We start from the raw sequence: 19,490 nt of genomic DNA, 5'->3' as shown, positions 1-19,490 counted from the left end.
AAAGTCTACAAATAACAAATGCTGTAGAGGATGTGGAGAAAAGGGAACCCTCCTACACTGTTGGTGGGAATGTAAGTTGGTGCAGCCACTGTGAAAAACAGAAAGGAGGTTCCTCAGAAAACTAAAAATATAATTACCATAAGATCCAGCAATCCCACTCCTGGGCATATATCCAGACAAAACTCTAATCCAGAAAGATACATGTACCCCTATGTTCATAGCAGCACTATTCATAACAGCCAAGACATGGAAACAACCTAGATGTCCATCAACAGATGAATGGATAAAGAAGATGTGGAACATATATACAATGGAATACCACACAGCCATAAAAAAAGAATGAAATAATGCCATTTGCAGCAACATGGGTGGTCCTAGAGATTATCATACTAAGTGAAGTAAGTCAGAAAGAGAAAGACAAATACCGTATGATATCACTTATATGTGGAATCTAAAATATGATATAAATGAACCTATCTGTGAAACAGAAACAGAATCACGAACATAGAGAATGGATTGGTGGTTGCCAAGGGGGAGGGGGTGGGAGAGGGATTAAAAAAAAATGCTGAGTTCCAACCTCACACAAAAGTTATTTCATATGCCTCAAAATATTTAAATATTTAAAAAGTCACACAGATGCTTAATAAAAAATTACAAGATAAAAATGTGGATGAATATATGTTGGATTGGCAATGGCCCTTATAAACATGACACAGCATATCTGGGAACTTGGCTACCAGAACATCATTCTCATCCTGTGTGTTCTCAACTCCAAGCTATGCCTTTCCCAAGCCTTGGGCTGCTGAGACCTTAAGGGAGCTGGGTGTTGATAAGGATTCAGGCTTGTGTTCCTATCCCTGCAAAACAGACAAACTCCTTTCCCCAAGGGAAGGAAATTATCAGGCGAAAGCCTAGATGGAGGCCAGCTGATCCCGCAAAAGTTTGACATTAGGAGAACTGTGGACCTGGGGTAAAGCTGATCCGGCGTGAATGCCTTAGGTTTCCAGACTCTTAAAGACTTGGAGCTAAACAAATGGGCTGAGTTGTCTCTGTCCATGAGGTTGGGCAAATTCAGGAAGATAGGAAAGCTGAGAGAATTCTCAAGGTACTTCTGGAGGGAGCTAACAGCCTGCCCTTAAACTATAGACCCACTGCATAAGCAACTTCTTTCATTTTCAAAATCTGTAAGGATTTCTGCCATTAAGAATATTACAAGTAAAGTATTGCCTCCCTAAAGAGGCAATAGGAAATAAAAAACTTCCCAGCAGGTAGAGAAAAGATTGACAACTAAAATATTTGCCTAGTACAATAAAATTGCTGACAGAGAAAGGCAAAAACCTGGACTAAAAGTTAAGAGCACATGAGATCTAAATGCAGCATGAAGAAAGATCTCTTGGAACTTAAAAAAATGTGGTGTTTGAATCCAAAATTCAGGGAAGAAAAAGGAACATGGAAGATTGGTAATAATAAACACATTCTAGAAAAAAGAAATGGTTCCTAAGCTGAAAAACTCTATCAAGACTGAATGTCAAAAAAAAAAAAAAAAGACTGCATTTTGGAAAAGTTCCTGAACTTTAGTTTGGACTGATGAGGGGGAAAAAAAAAAAAAAAAAAGACACTCCTAGGCATAAATTCTGGTTAAAATGTGTAAACTCTAAAAACAAAGAGGAAATTTTTACAAGTTTCCAGGCAGAAAGAATTAAGTGTTTAACAAAGGAAAGTAAAAAGATTAGAGTGACATCAGTTTTCCCATGTGCACAGCTGAAACTAGAAAAGAATGAAATTATATTTTCATTTAGACAAAGGCCTGCAACCTAAAGATCTTATTCTCAACCAAGCTAAGCCTGTCAGGGTGGAAGAAAGATGGTCAAGGATATGCAGGAACTCAGAAAATACATTACCCAAGCACCCCAGCTGAGGAAAGACTAACCAAACCAAAAAGAACCAGAGACCTCATGAAGGAGGAGGGTGAAGAGAAAGCAGTGAAGAGGGATGAACTTAGATAAACGTGTATTTAATGGATTATATTAGACTGGGAATGTGAAATATGAGTGCTAAATAAGGATTCTGGAAACAGACAAGACAAAATGCAAGTAAAAGTCTAATAAATACTAAATGATGCCAACAAAATCTAAGAGCTATAGTTTGCAGAGAGTTGGGGGACACCTAAGAGAAGAAAGGGGACTAAGGGTATTCAAAAGGTCTTATCCTATTTGAGTGTAAACAGGGAGAAGGTGGCATGGTGGAGGCAGAAACCATAGTCTCATTAGGAGAAATAGGTCTTACCTTGCTTACCTATAGGAGAGTCATATGTGTTTTACTAAGAGCAGAGAAACAGGGTAATGTTTAATGGCATTGTTTTTTAAAAAAGGCAAATCAGAATCATCGGATTTTCAAGGGGAAAAATGTAGTGAATGGCAGTTTTGTTGCACCAACAAAAACAAAAGAGAAGAAATATTGTCAATTATATCAGTCATTATGCTAAATGAGAATGGACTGAATTTTTCAACTGAGATACTGACTTAAAAAACAAAAGACAGCTAAACGCTATTACAAGAAAATTTGGAGAAAAAGGGGTATGAAAAATCCCTTTACAGGGACTTCCCTGGTGGCGCAGTGGTTAAGAATCTGCCTGCCAAGGCAGGGAACACAGATTCGAGCCCTGGTCTGGGAAGATCCCACATGCCGCAGAACAGCTAAGCCTGTGCACCACAACTACTGAGCCTGCACTCTAGAGCCCGTCAGCCACAACTGCTGAAGCCCGTGCGCCCTAGAGCCCGTGCTCCGCAACAAGAGAGGCCACCACAATGAGAAGCCCGCGCACTGAAAGGAAGAGTAGCCCCCACTCGCCGCAACTAGAGAAAGCCTGCGCATAGCAATGAAGACCCAATGCAGCCAAAAATAAATAAATAAAATTTTTTTTAAAATCCCTTTACAGGTAAAGGTAAACCCATAGAAATTAGGATTATCAATATCAGATATTACTACTATTAAATGCAATACACAGAATAAAGAACTTTATACTATGAAAAAAGGCAAAATCAATGAAAATATAACAAGCACAAACCTGTACACACTAAACTACATGGCTAATAAATCTGTAAATCGAAACCTATTAAAATTCTGGGAGAAGTAGATCAAAATACAATTATAGCAGGAAATTTCAACATGTATCCCTCATTAGGCAAATCTAAGGATATAGAGTAAGGGTATAGATGCATTGACTAACACAATCAATAGACATGTGATGATGTAATAGATAAGGAGAAAACCCTGCCTGTGTTAAATATACGCATGACACAAAACACAGAAGTAGAGCATTATACTAGTCACCGCATGGGTTGTTGGGGGTGGATATAGAGGCAGGTCAGGATCATTATCCTCAAAGAACTGATAATCTGGCTGAGAACCTAGATGAATTGAACAAATACGTTTTGGCCTGAAAGGTGAACTGATAAAAATAAGTACAGAGTGCTCTGAGAACATAGAGGAGAGGGGGATTGCTACCTAAGATGAGATAGGGCATCAAAAGATTGGGGGACATGTTGGCTTCTAAGATAAAACCCCAGAGGTAGATTATGAATACATGTGTTGAAGAGAAAAGTGAAAAGACATTTCAACCAGAAAGTACTCTGAAAAGAGGACATCCAGAGGAGAGAGGCGAATTCATACCTGCAGATATGACTGAAGTTTCTTAATAGGATGGAGTAGGATTGCAGGTGCTAAAATGGTAGAGAGGTAGACAGAGGACTTATCATGAAGATTCTCATAGGTGTAACCTTGAAAACGTTGAACAGTGAATTGATTTGATGAGATTTACAGATGTGGAGGAAAGACTGGAGACAAGGAGGCTAGTTATGCTGTTGCATGCAGTAATCCATGTAAGAAGTGACGAGGACTTGAACACAAGAAGGAGGAGAGTGTAAAGTACAGATGCAAATGATGGGAAGGAGGTAACACTGGCAGGAGTGCTGGCTTAGACATGAAGGCACAAGGAGTCATGGATAAATTCCAGGTTTCTGGGTTGGGCCATGCTTGGACTCTGATGCTGTTCACAGAGATAGGTAATAACAGAGAGTATTGTGTGTTGGCGGGAAGATGGTGACTTAAGATTTGGGTATGTGTTGATTTTGAGTTTTGTTGGGGTACCCAGGTAGAAGTGACAGTTATGATCCGGAGCTCAGGAGCAAGGCCTGGGCTAGAGATAGAGACTCAGCAGCCACCAGTGTGTTAACAATAGTCATGAGAGTAGGTGAGATCATACAGTTATGGTGTTTATGTAGTGAAAAGGGAAGAATATTGAGGACAGAAGCCTCTGAAATACATACCTTTAAGTGCCAGAAAAATAAAAGGAGTCCAAGTAACTCCTGACCTTTGCCAAAGCAGTTGTGTGTTAGAAGGAGCAGGCAGAACAAAATTGCAGTGATTTAAAGAGAGAATGGGAAGTAATTCTTTATATTAAATCTCAGGAAATAAATAAGATGGAAATTAATATTGAAAGTAAAGTTATCAGTAGCACAGAGTTACCATGTCACTTGAGTAAACCAGTTATTTTAAAGTTTTATAACTTCCCTGAAAAGTTTATAAAATTGTTTATAAGAGTTTATAAGATTGAAGAGTTAGATTTCATTAATCTATAACAGGCAGGAAACAACAGATATTACAAGTTTCTGTAGATATAAAACCACTGGAAGAATTGTTCTCTCCGCTCTCAGAATTGTCATGCAACACTATTCATGGTATCAGTAACTTTAATAACTTTTAGAAGCTGAGTAATATACCGTCTAGGTAATCTAGACACTTTTATAGGAGTTTGCTGTTCCACTTTTCTTAGAAGCCAATGCAACATTTTTAATAACACATTTTCCAGTAGTGATCTGAAGCTTCTTAGTCAGCAAACTATACTAGTCTAGTAGTTTTATTATCTAGGATGAAATAAGCATCTCTAAGAAGACATTTTATGTCCATGTAAATTTACATACTGAAAATTATATCACTGCTGGTTTCTGAGATTCTAAGAGAAACTGATACTTAGAAGAACCTCAATTTTCAGTACAATTTGAGAACAGATTTCAGTACAGATTCAGAAAATTTCACTTATGATTTTCAGTAATAAGTTTCTAGCAAATGGGACACTCACACTTTCATGTTACCTTTTCTGATTAAGATGAAGGAGTGCACAATATGAAGGTCTAGGGAAAGGTGGAGGGAATAGCACTTGCACAGTCTCGGCAAGGGGAAGAACTTGGCATTTCCAAAAAGAATAAACTGTAAGTGGCCAGAGTAGAAGCATGGAGAGCAGTTATGAGGCTATTGCAAAAATATAAATCAGAGAAATATAATGATGGTTTGAACTGCTTACAGTGGCTAACAAGGTTGTGAGAAGTGGTTAGATTCAAAATATGAGGGACTTCCCTGGAGGTCCAGTGGTTGAGATCTCACCTTCCAACGCAGGGGGTGTGGGTTCGATCCCTGGTCAGGGAGCTAGGATCCCACATGCCTCGTGGCCAAAAAACAAAGGCATAAAACAGAAGCAATGTATAACAAATTCAATAAAGACTTTAAAAATGGCCCACATCAAAAAAAAAATCTTTAAAAAACTACGATGAAAATAGAGCCAGGTTGTTTTGCCTGAGGCAACCCAACACTGGAGCCTACCTGGGCTCTTTGGTGTGGCTAATGACAGACTCTGGGAGGGCTCACGCCAAGGAGTACTTCCCAAAACTTCTGCTGCCAGTGTCCTTGTCCCCATGGTGAAACAGAGCCACCCCCTGCCTCTGCAGGAGACCTTCCAACACTAGCAGCCGTGTGGATGGAAGGCTCTTGGTGCTCCAGCCAGGCATCAGGGCCGTGCCTCTGAGGTGGGAGAGCCAACTTCAGGACACTGATCCACAAGAGACCTCCCAGCTCCACGTAATACCAAATGATGAAAATCTCCCAGAGATCTCCGTCTCAACACCAAGACCCAGCTTCACTCAACGACCAGCAAGCTATAGTGCTGGACACCCTATGCCAAACAACTACCAAGACAGGAACACAGCCCCATCCATTAGCAAGGAGACTACCTAAAATCATAATAAGGCCACAGACAACCCAAAACCCACCACCAGACGTGGACCTGCCCACCAGAAAGACAAGATCCAGCCTCATCCACCAGAACACAGGCACTAGTCCCCTCCACCAGGAAGCCTACACAACCCATGGAACCAACCTTAGCCACTGGGGACAGATACCAAAAACAACAGGAACTACGAACCTGCAGCCTGCGAAAAGGAGACCCCAAACACAGTAAGATAAGCAAAATGAGAAGACAGAAAAACACACAGCAGATGAAGGAGCAAGGTAAAAACACACCAGACCTAACAAATGAAGAGGAAATAGGCAGTCTACCTGAAAAAGAATTCAGAATAATTATAGTAAAGATGATCCAAAATCTTGGAAATAGAATAGACAAAATGCAAGAAACATTTAACAAGGACCTAGAAGAACTAAAGAGGAACCAAGCAACGATGAACAACACAATAAATGAAATTAAAAATACTCTAGAAGGGATCAATAGCAGAATAACTGAAGCAGAAGAACGGATAAGTGACCTGGAAGATAAAATAGTGGAAATAACTACTGCAGAGCAGAATAAAGAAAAAAGAATGAAAAGAACTGAGGACAATCTCAGAGACCTCTGGGACAACATTAAACGCACCAACATTCTAATTATAGGGGTCCCAGAAGACGAAGAGAAAAAGAAAGGGACTGAGAAAATATTTGAAGAGATTATAGTTGAAAACTTCCCTAATATGGGAAAGGAAATAGTCAGTCAGGTCCAGGAAGCGCAGAGAGTCCCATACAGGATAAATCCAAGGAGAAACACGCCAAGACACATATTAATCAAACTATCAAAAATTAAATATAAAGAAAACATATTAAAAGCAGCAAGGGAAAAACAACAAATAACACACAAGGGAATCCCCATAAGGTTAACAGCTGATCTTTCAGCACAAACTCTGCAAGCCAGAAGGGAGTGGCAGGACATATTTAAAGTGATGAAAAAGAAAAACCTACAACCAAGATTACTCTACCCAGCAAGGATCTCATTCAGATTTGATGGAGAAATTAAAACATTTACAGACAAGCCAAGGCTGAGAGAGTTCAGCACCACCAAACCAGCTTTACAACAAATGCTAAAGGAACTTCTCTAGGCAAGAAACACAAGAGAAGGAATACACCTACAATAACAAACTCAAAACATTTAAGAAAATGGGAATAGGAACATACATATCGATAATTACCTTAAATGTAAATGGATTAAATGCTCCCACCAAAAGACACAGAGTGACTGAATGGATACAAAAACAAGACCTGTGTATATGCTGTCTACAAGAGACCCACTTCAGACCTAGAGACACATACAGACTGAAAGTGAGGGGATGGAAAAAGATATTCCATGCAAATGGAAATCAAAAGAAAGCTGGAGTAGCAATTCTCATATCAGACAAAATAGACTTTAAGATAAAGACTATTACAAGAGACAAAGAAGGACACTATATAATGATCAAGGGATCGATTCAAGAAGAAGGTATAACAATTGTAAATATTTATTCACCCAACATAGGAGCACCTCAATACATAAGGCAAATACTAACAGCCATAAAAGGGGAAATCGACAGTAACACAATCATAGTAGGGGACTTTAACACCCCACTTTCACCAATGGACAGATCATCCAAAATGAAAATAAATAAGGAAACACAAGCTTTAAATGATACATTAAACAAGATGGACTTAATTGATATCTATAGGACATTCCACGCAAAAACAACAGAATACACATTTTTCTCAAGTGCTCATGGAACATTCTCCAGGATAGATCATATCTTGGGTCACAAATCAAGCCTTGGTAAATTTAATAAAATTGAAATCGTATGAAGTATCTTTTCCGACCACAATGCTGTGAGATTAGAAATGAATTACAGGGAAAAAAACATAAGAAACGAAAACAGATGGAGGCTAAACAGTATGTTACTAAATAACCAAGAGATCACTGAAGAAATCAAAGAGGAAATCAAAAAATACATAGAGACAAATGACAATGAAAACACGATGATCCAAAACCTATGGGATGCAGCAAAAGCAGTTCTAAGAGGAAAGTTTATAGCTATACAAGCCTACCTCAAGGAACAAGAAAAATCTCAAACAATCTAACCTTACACCTAAAGAAACTAGAGAAAGAAGAACAAACAAAACCCAAAGTTAGCAGAAGGAAGGAAATCATAAAGATCAGAGCAGAAAAAAATGAAATAGAAACAAAGAAAACGATAGCAAAGATCAGTAAAACTAAAAGCTGGTTCTTTGAGAAGATAAACAAAATTGACAGACCATTAGCCAGACTCATCAAGAAAAAGAGGGAGAGGACTCAAATCAATAAAATTAGAAATGAAAAAGGAGAAGTTGCAACAGACACTGCAGAAACACAAAGCATCCTAAGAGACTACTACAAGCAACTCTATGCCAATAAAATGGACAACCTGGAAGAAATGGACAAATTCTTAGAAAGGTATAACCTTCCAAGACTGAACCAGGAAGATATAGAAAATATGAACAGACCAGTCACAAGTAATGAAATTGAAACTGTGATTAAAAATCTTACAACAAACAAAAGTCCAGGACCAGATGGCTTCACAGGTGAATTCTATCAAACATTTAGAGAAGAGCTAACACCCATCCTTCTCAAACTCTTCCAAAAAATTGTGGAGGAAGGAACACTCTGAAACTCATTCTATGAGGCCACCATCACCCTGATACCAAAACCAGACAAAGATACTACAAAAAAAGAAAATTACAGACCAATATCACTGATGAATATAGATGCAAAAATCCTCAACAAAATACTAGCAAACAGAATCCAACAACACATTAAAAGGATCATACACCATGATCAAGTGGGATTTATCCCAGGGATGCAAGGATTCTTCAGTATAGCAAATCAATCAATGTGATACACCATGTTAACAAACTGAAGAATAAAAACTGTATGATCATCTCAATAGGTGCAGAAAAAGCTTTTGACAAAATTCAACACCGATTTATGATAAAAACTCTCCAGAAAGTGGGCATAGAGGGAACCTACCTCAACCTAATAAATGCCATATATGACAAAGCCACAGCAAACATCATTCTCAATGGTGAATAACTGAAAGCATTTCCTCTAAAATCAGGAACAAGACAAGGATGTCCACTCTCACCACTATTATTCAACATAGTTTTGGAAGTCCTAGCCACGGCAAACAGAGAAGAAAAAAATAAAAGGAATACAAATTGGAAAAGAAAAGGTAAAACTGTCATTGTTTGCAGATGACATGATACTATACATAGAGAATCCTAAAGATGCCACCAGAAAACTACTAGAGCTAAACAATGAATTTGGTAAAGTTGCAGGATAGAAAATTAATGCACAGAAATCTCTTGCATTCCTATACACTAATGATGAAATACCTGAAAGAGAAATTAAGGAAACACTCCCATTTACCACTGCAACAAAAAGAATAAAATACCTAGGAATAAACCTACCTAGGGAGACAAAAGACCTGTATGCAGAAAACTATAAGACACTGATGAAAGAAATTAAAGATGATACCAACAGATGGAGAGATATACCATGTTCTTGGATTGGAAGAATCAACATTGTGAAAATGCCTGTACTACCCAAAGCAATCTACAGATTCAATGCAATCCCTATCAAATTACCAATGGCATTTTTTACAGAACTAGAACAAAAAATCTTAAAATTTGTATGGAGACACAAAAGACCCCAAATAGCCAAAGCAGTCTTGAGGGCAAAGAACGGAGCTGGAGGAATCAGACTCCCTAACTTAAGAATATACTACAAAGCTACAGTAATCAAGACAATATGGTACTGGCGCAAAAACCGAAACATAGATCAATGGAACAAGATAGAAAGCCCAGAGATAAACCCACGCACCTATGGTCAACTAATCTATGACAAAGGAGGCAAGGATATACAATGGAGAAAAGACAGCCTCTTCAATAAGTGGTGCTGGGAAAACTGGACAGGTACATGTAAAAGAATGAAATTAGAACATTCCCTAACACCATACACAAAAATAAAGTCAAAATGGATTAGAGACCTAAATGTAAGACCAGACACTATAAAACTCTTAGAGGAAAACATAGGAACAACACTCCTTGACATAAATCACAGCAAGATCTTTTTTGATCCACCTCCTAGAGTAATGGAAATAAAAACAAAAATAAACAAATAGAACCTAATGAAACTTCAAAGCTTTTGCACAGCAAAGGAAACCATAAACAAGATGAAAAGACAACCCTCAGAATGGGAGAAAATAGTTGCAAACGAATCAATGGACAAAGGATTAATCTCCAAAATATATAAACAGCTCATGCAGCTCAATATTAAAAAAACAAACAACCCAATCCAAAAATGGGCAAGACCTAAATAGACATTTCTCCAAAGAAGACATACAGATGGCCAAGAAGCACATGAAAAGCTGCTCAACATCACTAATCATTAGAGAAATGCAAATCAAAACTACAATGAGGTATCACCTCACACCAGTAAGAATGGGCAGCATCAGAAAATCTACAAACAACAAACGCTGGAGAGGCTGTGGAGAAAAGGGAACCCTCTTGCACTGTTGGTGGGAATGTAAATTGATGCAGCCACTATGGACAACAGTATGGAGGTTCCTTAAAAAACTAAAAATAGAACTACCATGTGACCCAGTAATCCCACTACTGGGCATATACCCAGAGAAAACCATAATTCCAAAAGACACATGCACCCGAATGTTCATTGCAGCACTATTTACAATAGCCAGGTCATGGAAGCAACCTAAATGCCCATCAACAGGCGAATCGATAAAGAAGTTGTGGTACATATATACAATGGAATATTACTCAGCCATAAAAAGGAACGAAATTGGGTCATTTGTTGAGACGTGGATGGATCTAGAGACTGTCATACAGAGTGAAGTAAGTCAGAAGGAGAAAAAGAAATATCATATATTAACGCATATATGTGGAACCTAGAAAAATGGTACAGATGAACCAGTTTGCAGAGCAGAAATTGAGACACAGATGTAGAGAACAAACGTATGGACACCAAGTGGGGAAAGCGGCGGTGAGGTGGTGGTGGTGGTGGTATGAATTGAGCGATTGGGATTGACATGTATACACTGATGTGTATAAAATTGATGACTAATAAGAATCTGCTGTATAAAAATTGAAGAATTTTTTTAAAAACCCCACATTTCTTCACTAGAGGGTGCTGTGTAAGCATTCAATACTTTTAAGAGTGTAATCTCCCTTATATTTATTTATTTGCTGGAAAATTGGATTTTCAGATCCCCTGATTTATGAAAAGCTTTCATGTTTCTTTACTTTCAAAACAACACTGATGGTATTGTGTATGGTAAAGTTCATGGCTTTGAAGAACTGTTAAGGGCAGCATTGACACAGTTTCTTTTCTTCCTCCCCTGTAGGAGACTTATGACTCCCATCATGTATGCTGCACGGAATGGTCACCCTCAGGTTGTTGCTCTCCTTGTTGCTCATGGAGCAGAAGTTAATACCCAGGATGAGAATGGCTATACTGTGAGAACCGATTGTACAGTGTTCCTTTTTATCTCTAGGACATTGATATCTTATTATCAGTAGTCCACAAGGAAGGTTTTTTAATAAGTAAAATTATAGAAGGGCTGGGATGTAATTGCTGTTCAGTGAAGAAAAGCAACAGCTTAAATGGGAAAAAAGAAATTATCTGCTTCTCTTGGTCCTCACCCTTGACACAAGAAATTGTAACACACAACAAAGCCTGGATTCTGGAATACAAATAGAATTCTTTTTTGTAGAAAACAGTTCTGTGATTGGCAGATAAATCGTTTTATTCTATAACATCACTTGTCTGTGTAAAACATTATTTGGTCTTACAAAATCAGTGAACACGGCAGTCTGCTTTGCAATTACAACTTTGGAAATAGGTTTACATTATACTGTGAAATGATGAGATTGCATCATTCCATTAATTAACCATGTTCACTTTTTTATTGTGCCATAAATACTGCTGAAAAGTTTTCCCCTCTGTGTCATATACACTCCCTCTCTTTAAACAGTCTTCTTTTTCCCCCACTTACAGGCTTTAACATGGGCAGCATGTCAGGGTCATAAAAATGTAGTTTTGAAGTTGCTTGAACTTGGAGCTAATAAAATGATACAAACCAAAGATGGAAAGACACCAAGTGAGATTGCAAAAAGAAATAAACATCTAGAGGTATCCTGTTATTAAACTAATTTTTCTTAGTCTACATTATTGTTTGTAAAACTTTTGTTTTGTTAGAACTCACTACTAAAATAATAGTATATCTGGCTATTATTAAATGTTTCAATGTGTAATTTTCTTCCAGCCAGGTAATGAAAACTTTATTTTACTAGAGTATTTATCTTTCACTAAATAAGAGGCATTTATAATATGGTAATTTAAAAACTATATAAAGGGATAATAAAGTCTTATCTAGCCCTAGAAATAAAATTGTAATAGACTGTTTAAACATTTCCAACTGGTTCAGATTTTCAAAAATTAATTAGTGTATTGACATAGCTAGTAAAATTTCAAAATTTGCACATGTAATTAAACTATTGTTTTTAAATTTTAATTAATACATATTAAACAATTTAAAAGTTAAATCCTTTAAGCTACATTTACCTCTGTACATTTGACAAGGTATGTAATAAATTGATAACATGCTTGGGTATATGATTTACTATCATTCAGATGTTAAGGCCAATAATAAATATTTGCCATACATTAAATTATTTTATTGATATAAACTTTTGGTCTGAATATTAAAGCTTTCAGCCAAAGGTGTGTAATTTCTAAGCAAGGATCAAATATAGTACAACTGTAAATCTAAGTTATATAGTTCAAGATCTTCTAAAACTGAGTTTCTGAATTTGAAAACTTGTAACATTCTGAAGGTTCCATCATATAATACTCAGACCATGCCATTTCTGTTGCATGTAAAATAAATTCCTCTATTTTTAAGCAGCCTATAAACATGCCTATCATTTTATAACTCAGATCTACATTTCCAAAATTATTCTAGTGTAAATGCTAATCCCTGAAGCCCTGTGAAACTTTAAAAAGAAATTACCAGTTTTTCTCCTAAGCTTTGGAAATTTGAAAACGTTTAATTAATATACTGCATCATTAAATTTAGGGTAGATGACAGTGAATTTGACATACTAAGAAACTTATGAACATCAAAGATTATTTTGAGTCATAAATTGTTTCTTGAATTGAGATTTGATTTTGTATCTTGGCCGATTATATGACTTAAACTTGGCTTGCTAAAAAGTTAGAACTAAGAAGTTTGAAAACTAAGAAATTTCACATCTCTTTAAGGTGTACAGTTGAGATTTGTATACCTTAGTCATGCTTCTTACTCTTTCTCTATTTAAAAATGTATTTAAAATACTAACTTAGTTTTTCTGATTCACTTACCAAAATGGAATTTTTAGTTTTGTTTTATATCTTGTTGAAAATATTATTAATTACTATCTTGCTTTAATTTTTACTGTAACTTTTTTCAGATCTTCAACTTTCTTTCCTTGACTTTAAATCCTTGGGGAGGAAAGCTTCAACAGCTAACTAAAGAAGAGACTATTTGTAAACTACTGAGAACAGATTCTGATCAAGAAAAAGATCACATATTTAGGTAACATAGCATGTTTCTGTTCAACACAATACCTATAAATGAGTAAAAATTGTGCATGTTTTTTATTACTTATAGTAAATGTGATGACTTATTTAAAATATATATTTTAAACTTTTACGAGCATTTAAAAATATTACTTAGAAATGTCTGAATTTTAAGTGCTTTGTTCTCCAGAATTTTAGAAAAATTTGATATTCATGTACTAACAGTAATGAGAATAATTTTTTACTTTAAATAAAATATCAACAATACAGTTTATTTCTAAAAGGTTCTAAGATTATATTTTTGTTAGTGTTCAAACTAGATTGCATCTTGCTCTCTAATTCTTTATAGCAGATTTCTGATTTTATAAGCTAAAAATAAAAATACATTTCTTCCCCTGAACACAGTTGTTCAGTACATGACCACAACATTATCCTCTACTTACCTACATTTAAAATAGTTAGTAAATTTTTACTTCCTGCAATTAAAGAGATGTTCACGTACAGACCTCTCACAAGGAATACAGTTGACCCTTGAACAATTCCGGGGGTTAGGGGCGCTGACCCTGCCCTTGGAAAATCTCTGTCCAAGGTTCCTCCATCTCTGCTGTTCCACATCTGTGGATTCAACTAACCACGACTGTGTAGTACTATAGTATTTACTATTGAAAAAAATCCATGTGTAAGTGGACCTGCACAGTTCAAACTGTGTTGTTCAGGGGTCAGTTGTATAAATATTGGCAAATATTTTCCTTCTTAGGAAATTTAAAAAATTTAATTTAAAAGTTTACACCATACTGTAGTCTATTAAGTGTGCAATAGCATTCTGTCTACAAAAACAATGTACATATATTAACTAAAAAATACTTTATTGCTAAAAAATGGTAACCATCATCTGAGCCTTCAGCAAGTTGTAATAGCAACATCAAGAATCACCATAACAAATATAATAATGAGAAAGTTTGAAATATTTCAAGAATTACCAAAGTGTGACACAGAGACACGAAGTGAGCAGATACCGTTGGAGAAATGACACCAATAGACTTGGTTGACATAGGGTTGTCACAAACCTTCAATTTGTAAAAAACAATGTCTGCAGATAAAGCAATAAAGCAAAGCACAGTAAAATGATGTATGCCTGTATATTCTACATAGACTCATTCTTACTCATTCTTATTCTCATTCTCTCTCTGCATCATAAATATATATTTATTATTTGTGCACTGATAGTCTGTTCTGAAATTGACATTGCTATAAATATGTATAGTTCATATACAGCATTTGGAGATCTGGAAATATTTTTACATGGTCTTGGACTTGAACATATGACAGATTTACTGAAGGTAAGCTTTTGTTTAAGCTATGGTGAGTTATGTATGCATGTTTATTTGTTGGTTAACATAACATTAAATATTAACTCATAAGCATGCTTATGAAGGGGTGACAGATGCACTTTTCTCCATAATTTGTAGTATTGATACATCCCATTTTAAAATTATAAGCATTTTGAAAATTTATTATTATAGAAATTTACATAAATTAGAATCTGGCTTTTACCCACTGCCCAAAACATCACAGAACTCCTTGTACATCTAAGCCCTTAGTGTGTTTTTGCAATTGCTGATCTTCCTGTATAGAATATTAGGAGAAGCATGATTTTAAACCAAACAAACCAGGTATCAGATTCTTGCTCTAATAATTATTAACTGAAATATGTCACTTAAATCTCCTTTTTTCTCATAAGGATGGTAATACCTAGTGTAGGATTGTCATAAATATTAAATTAGATCATATGTGAAGCACTGTTGTAGGTATTTTAGGCATGCATTATGGGATTTGAGCAGATGACAGTTATCAGCCATTTAGCTGATACTGCAGCAGTAAAGCACTATTTAAGACAGGCTCTCCTTAGGAACATGCACATTCGTTTAGGCAGTTTAGAATTGGGTTTCATTGTACAATCGTGAAACTTCCTATTTGAGAAATATTCAGTAAAACCAAATGTTATTAATATTATACAATTATAAATTTTAAAAATTCATAAAACAATTTCTGTCAAATTTTATAGAGCTGTTTTCTTTTTATGTAACCAAATATAAGTTGAATTACTTTTCTTTGAATCTGGGAAACTAGCTATGTGTATATTTTTTTAGGTAATTATACATATTATTATACTCATTACTATCTACCCAGTAGTTGAAAGTTTTTAGGAGGGTAGCATATAACTGACTATATATGTACAGTTGCCTCCTTCCGCTTCTACTATTTCATTTATATTGAAAGGTGGCATTTTTTTCTTTTCTACAGGAAAGGAATATAACTTTAAGACATCTTTTGACCATGAGGAAAGATGAGTTTACAAAGGTTAGTATCAGTTTCAAAAACTCCAGACATTATCTTTCATATTTTTAATATTTTGAATGCTTTTATTTTCTATTTTAAAAATCCTACAGCTATAGACTGTGAGTGATCTTTTGCTAGGTTCCTCATTAGATATGATTATGGATAACCATATCTGAAATCTTCCATTACAATATTCAGTTGCCTTAAGAATATTTAAAGACTTACTTAAAAGCTTTTGCACAGCAAAGGAAACCATAAACAAGACCAAAAGACAACCCTCAGAATGGGAGAAAATATTTGCAAATGAAGCAACTGACCAAGGATTAATCTCCAAAATTTACAAGCAGCTCATACAGCTCAATATCAAAAAAACAAACAAACCAATCCAAAAATGGGCAGAAGACCTAAATAGACATTTCTCCAAAGAAGATATACAGATTGCCAACAAACACATGAAAGAATGCTCAACATCATTAATCATTAGAGAAATGCAAATCAAAACTACAATGACATACCAGCTCACACCATTCAGAATGGCCATCATCAAAAAATCTACAGACAATAAATGCTGGAGAGGGTGTGGAGAAAAGGGAACCCTCTTGCACTGGTGGTGGGAATGTAAATTTATACAGCCACTATGGACAACAGTATGGAGGTTCCTTAAAAAACTAAAAATAGAACTACCATATGACCCAGCAATCCCACTACAGGGCATATACCCTGAGAAGACCATAATTCAAAAAGAGTCATGTACCACAATGTTCATTGCAGCTCTATTTACAATAGCCAGGACATGGAAGCAACCTAAGTGTCCATCGACAGATGAATGGATAAAGAAGATGTGGCACATGTATACAATGGAATATTACTCAGCCATAAAAAGAAACGAAATTGAGTTATTTGTAGTGAGGTGGATGGACCTAGAGTCTGTCATTCAGAGTGAAGTAAGTCAGAAAGAGAAAAACAAATACTGTATGCTAACACATATATATGGAATCTAAAAAAAAAAAATGGTTATGAAGAACCTAGGGGCAGGATGGGAATAAAGACACAGACCTACTAGAGAATGGACTTGAGGACACGGGGAGGGGGAAGGGTAAGCTGGGACTAAGTGAGAGAGTGGTATGGACATATATACACTACCAAATGTAAAATAGATAGCTAGTGGGAAGCAGCCACATAGCACAGGGAGATCAGCTCAGTGCTTTGTGACCACCTAGAGGGGTGGGATAAGGAGTGTGGGAGGGAGGGAGACCCTAGAGGGAAGAGATATGGGGATATATGTATATGTATAGCTGATTCACTTTGTTATAAAGCAGAAACTAACACACCATTGTAAAGCAACTATACTCCAGTAAAGATGTTAAAAAAAAAAAAGAATACTTAAAGACTTAGAGTTGGTTTTTGTTCCTTCAGATTAGTTATGACATCTCAACTAAAACTGGTGGTTTATTTCTAAATATGAAATAGATTTGTAAAACAGTATAAAACAGGTTACTTAGAAATAAGTGGTGGTTTTTGTACATGTGGGTATAAACGTGTTCTTCAAATATTGCCTTTTACTAGGTTCTCAAAATGACCAAAACTTATTATTTTGCTAATGAGTATTATTAAGTAACAATTTGAAAATAGCTGTGGGAAATATCAGAGATACTTTAATAAGTAGGATACATAAAAAGGAATGATCTTCCTGTATGAGCACATTGGAAACTTGAAATCTTTAGCATCACTGAAAATCAAACCATACTACTACTTAGCTAAATCCAGGATAGAAAATTTAGTTAATACTAAAGGTAGAACATAGACAAAAAGAAGACTTAATTCTCACTTAATCAGTGATAACATTTTAAATAATATTTTGAAGGAAAAATTGTTTTACTCTGGTTTTCTGGAAAGATTATATATTAAAATCTAGTAATTTGTTTTTAGAATCCATCACAATTGTTATATAATGAAAATTGACTATAGTCACTATATATCTAAATATTTTAGTGATGTAACCTTGTCAGTCCAGTTACAAGCAAACTTGTATATTTTTCAGTATGGTTTTTTTCTAATATGTATCTATTTTTTTCAAGATGTGAATTAATCAAGTAGAAAACTTCTTCAGTAATTTTGAATATTATTCAAGTATGACTACCTTATTGTACTTTAAAATCATTTCTACTTAGAATGGAATTACCAGTAGAGATCAGCAGAAAATTATGGCTGCTCTTAAAGAACTAGAGGTAGAAGAGATAAAATTTGGAGAATTACCTGAAGTGGCAAAGTTGGAAATCAGGTAAAATTAACTTACTGGTTTACATTAATACTGTTTAGAACCAACTTTCTTTTTTAGTTGAATTTTGATAATGTCCAAGTTATTTTACTTAATACCATCATTTTGCCAGGGATATAGATAGTTCATTTTGCAATATACTGTGTTCTGAAATAGAAAGTACTTTATAAAGTCAGTTTTTACCAAGAAGCAAAACAATGCATCTTCTTAACTCACATAGAAATATTTTTGTTTTATTTTTTCATTGCATTTTGTTAAATGAGTTAATTAAAAGATCCTATGCTTTTCATAGTGTAGCTCTTACTCTCTTTAAATCATATAAATGTCAGATTGAAGATTCAAAGGGTAATATTTTTGCTTAGGGCAATAAGAAAGCATTTCTCATGTAGCTCAGCTCTATTTTCAGCCTTATTCTTTATGAAATTATGTTATCAATATATAAAGTTCATTTTCAATATTATAAACTTGTCAAACACTGATTAGTAGCAATATTAGTAATCTAAAATTTATTTTGAAAATAATGGTATTTGATTTTTTTAACTTTTTATTTGAAATAATTTTAGATTCACAAGAAATTGCAGAGACGTACAGAAAGGTTCTATGTACCCTTCACCCAGTGTCACCCAGTGTACCCAGTTATCTTGCACAACTATAGTACAATATCAAAACCAGAAAACTGACATTTTTCTGGTTTGTATTTGTATTTCATCAGTTATACATGTGCTCATTTGTCTGTGTGTGTATAGCTCTATGCAATTTTGTCATGTGTGTAGCTTCTCATAACCACTGCCACAATCAATATACTTAACATACCATCACCACAATGCTACCACATACTACCCCTTCATAGCTCCCACCACCCCTCCCCCATCTCTAAAACTAGCAATCGATCATTTGTTATCCATCTTTATAATGTTATTTCATGAATGTTACATAAATGCAGTCGTACAGTATGTATCCATTTTTGATTGGCTTTTTTCAGTCAGCCTATTTTCCTTGAAGTTCATCCAAGTTATAGTCTATAAAATATAATACTTACAAGTGCAGTAGTATAGTGTAGCCTGCCTAACACTAACATTGCAACTATGAGAAACATTAATTAAACATAGGAATAATAAGTTTCCACACCATTTTAAAATT

The 19,490-nt window shown here is 35.4% G+C and overlaps 1 protein-coding gene across 1 annotated transcript in view; it reads left to right on the top strand.

Annotated features, from left to right (window-relative positions):
- The window catches only part of ASZ1 (ankyrin repeat, SAM and basic leucine zipper domain containing 1), a 78,085-nt gene that overhangs the window by 48,819 nt on the left and 9,776 nt on the right, over positions 1-19,490 (top strand). Inside the window, exons 5-10 of the mRNA XM_068550065.1 lie at positions 11,517-11,628; positions 12,170-12,304; positions 13,624-13,748; positions 14,997-15,072; positions 16,037-16,093; positions 18,244-18,353. Of these exons, the coding sequence (XP_068406166.1) occupies positions 11,517-11,628; positions 12,170-12,304; positions 13,624-13,748; positions 14,997-15,072; positions 16,037-16,093; positions 18,244-18,353 (615 nt within the window). The remainder of the gene's footprint in view (positions 1-11,516; positions 11,629-12,169; positions 12,305-13,623; positions 13,749-14,996; positions 15,073-16,036; positions 16,094-18,243; positions 18,354-19,490) is intronic.

The sequence above is a fragment of the Eschrichtius robustus genome, chromosome 8 (genome assembly GCF_028021215.1).
Source record: "Eschrichtius robustus isolate mEscRob2 chromosome 8, mEscRob2.pri, whole genome shotgun sequence".
Lineage (NCBI taxonomy): Eukaryota > Metazoa > Chordata > Mammalia > Artiodactyla > Eschrichtiidae > Eschrichtius > Eschrichtius robustus.
Note: the sequence above shows the minus strand (reverse complement) of the source record. Positions and strands in the feature narration are given on the sequence as shown.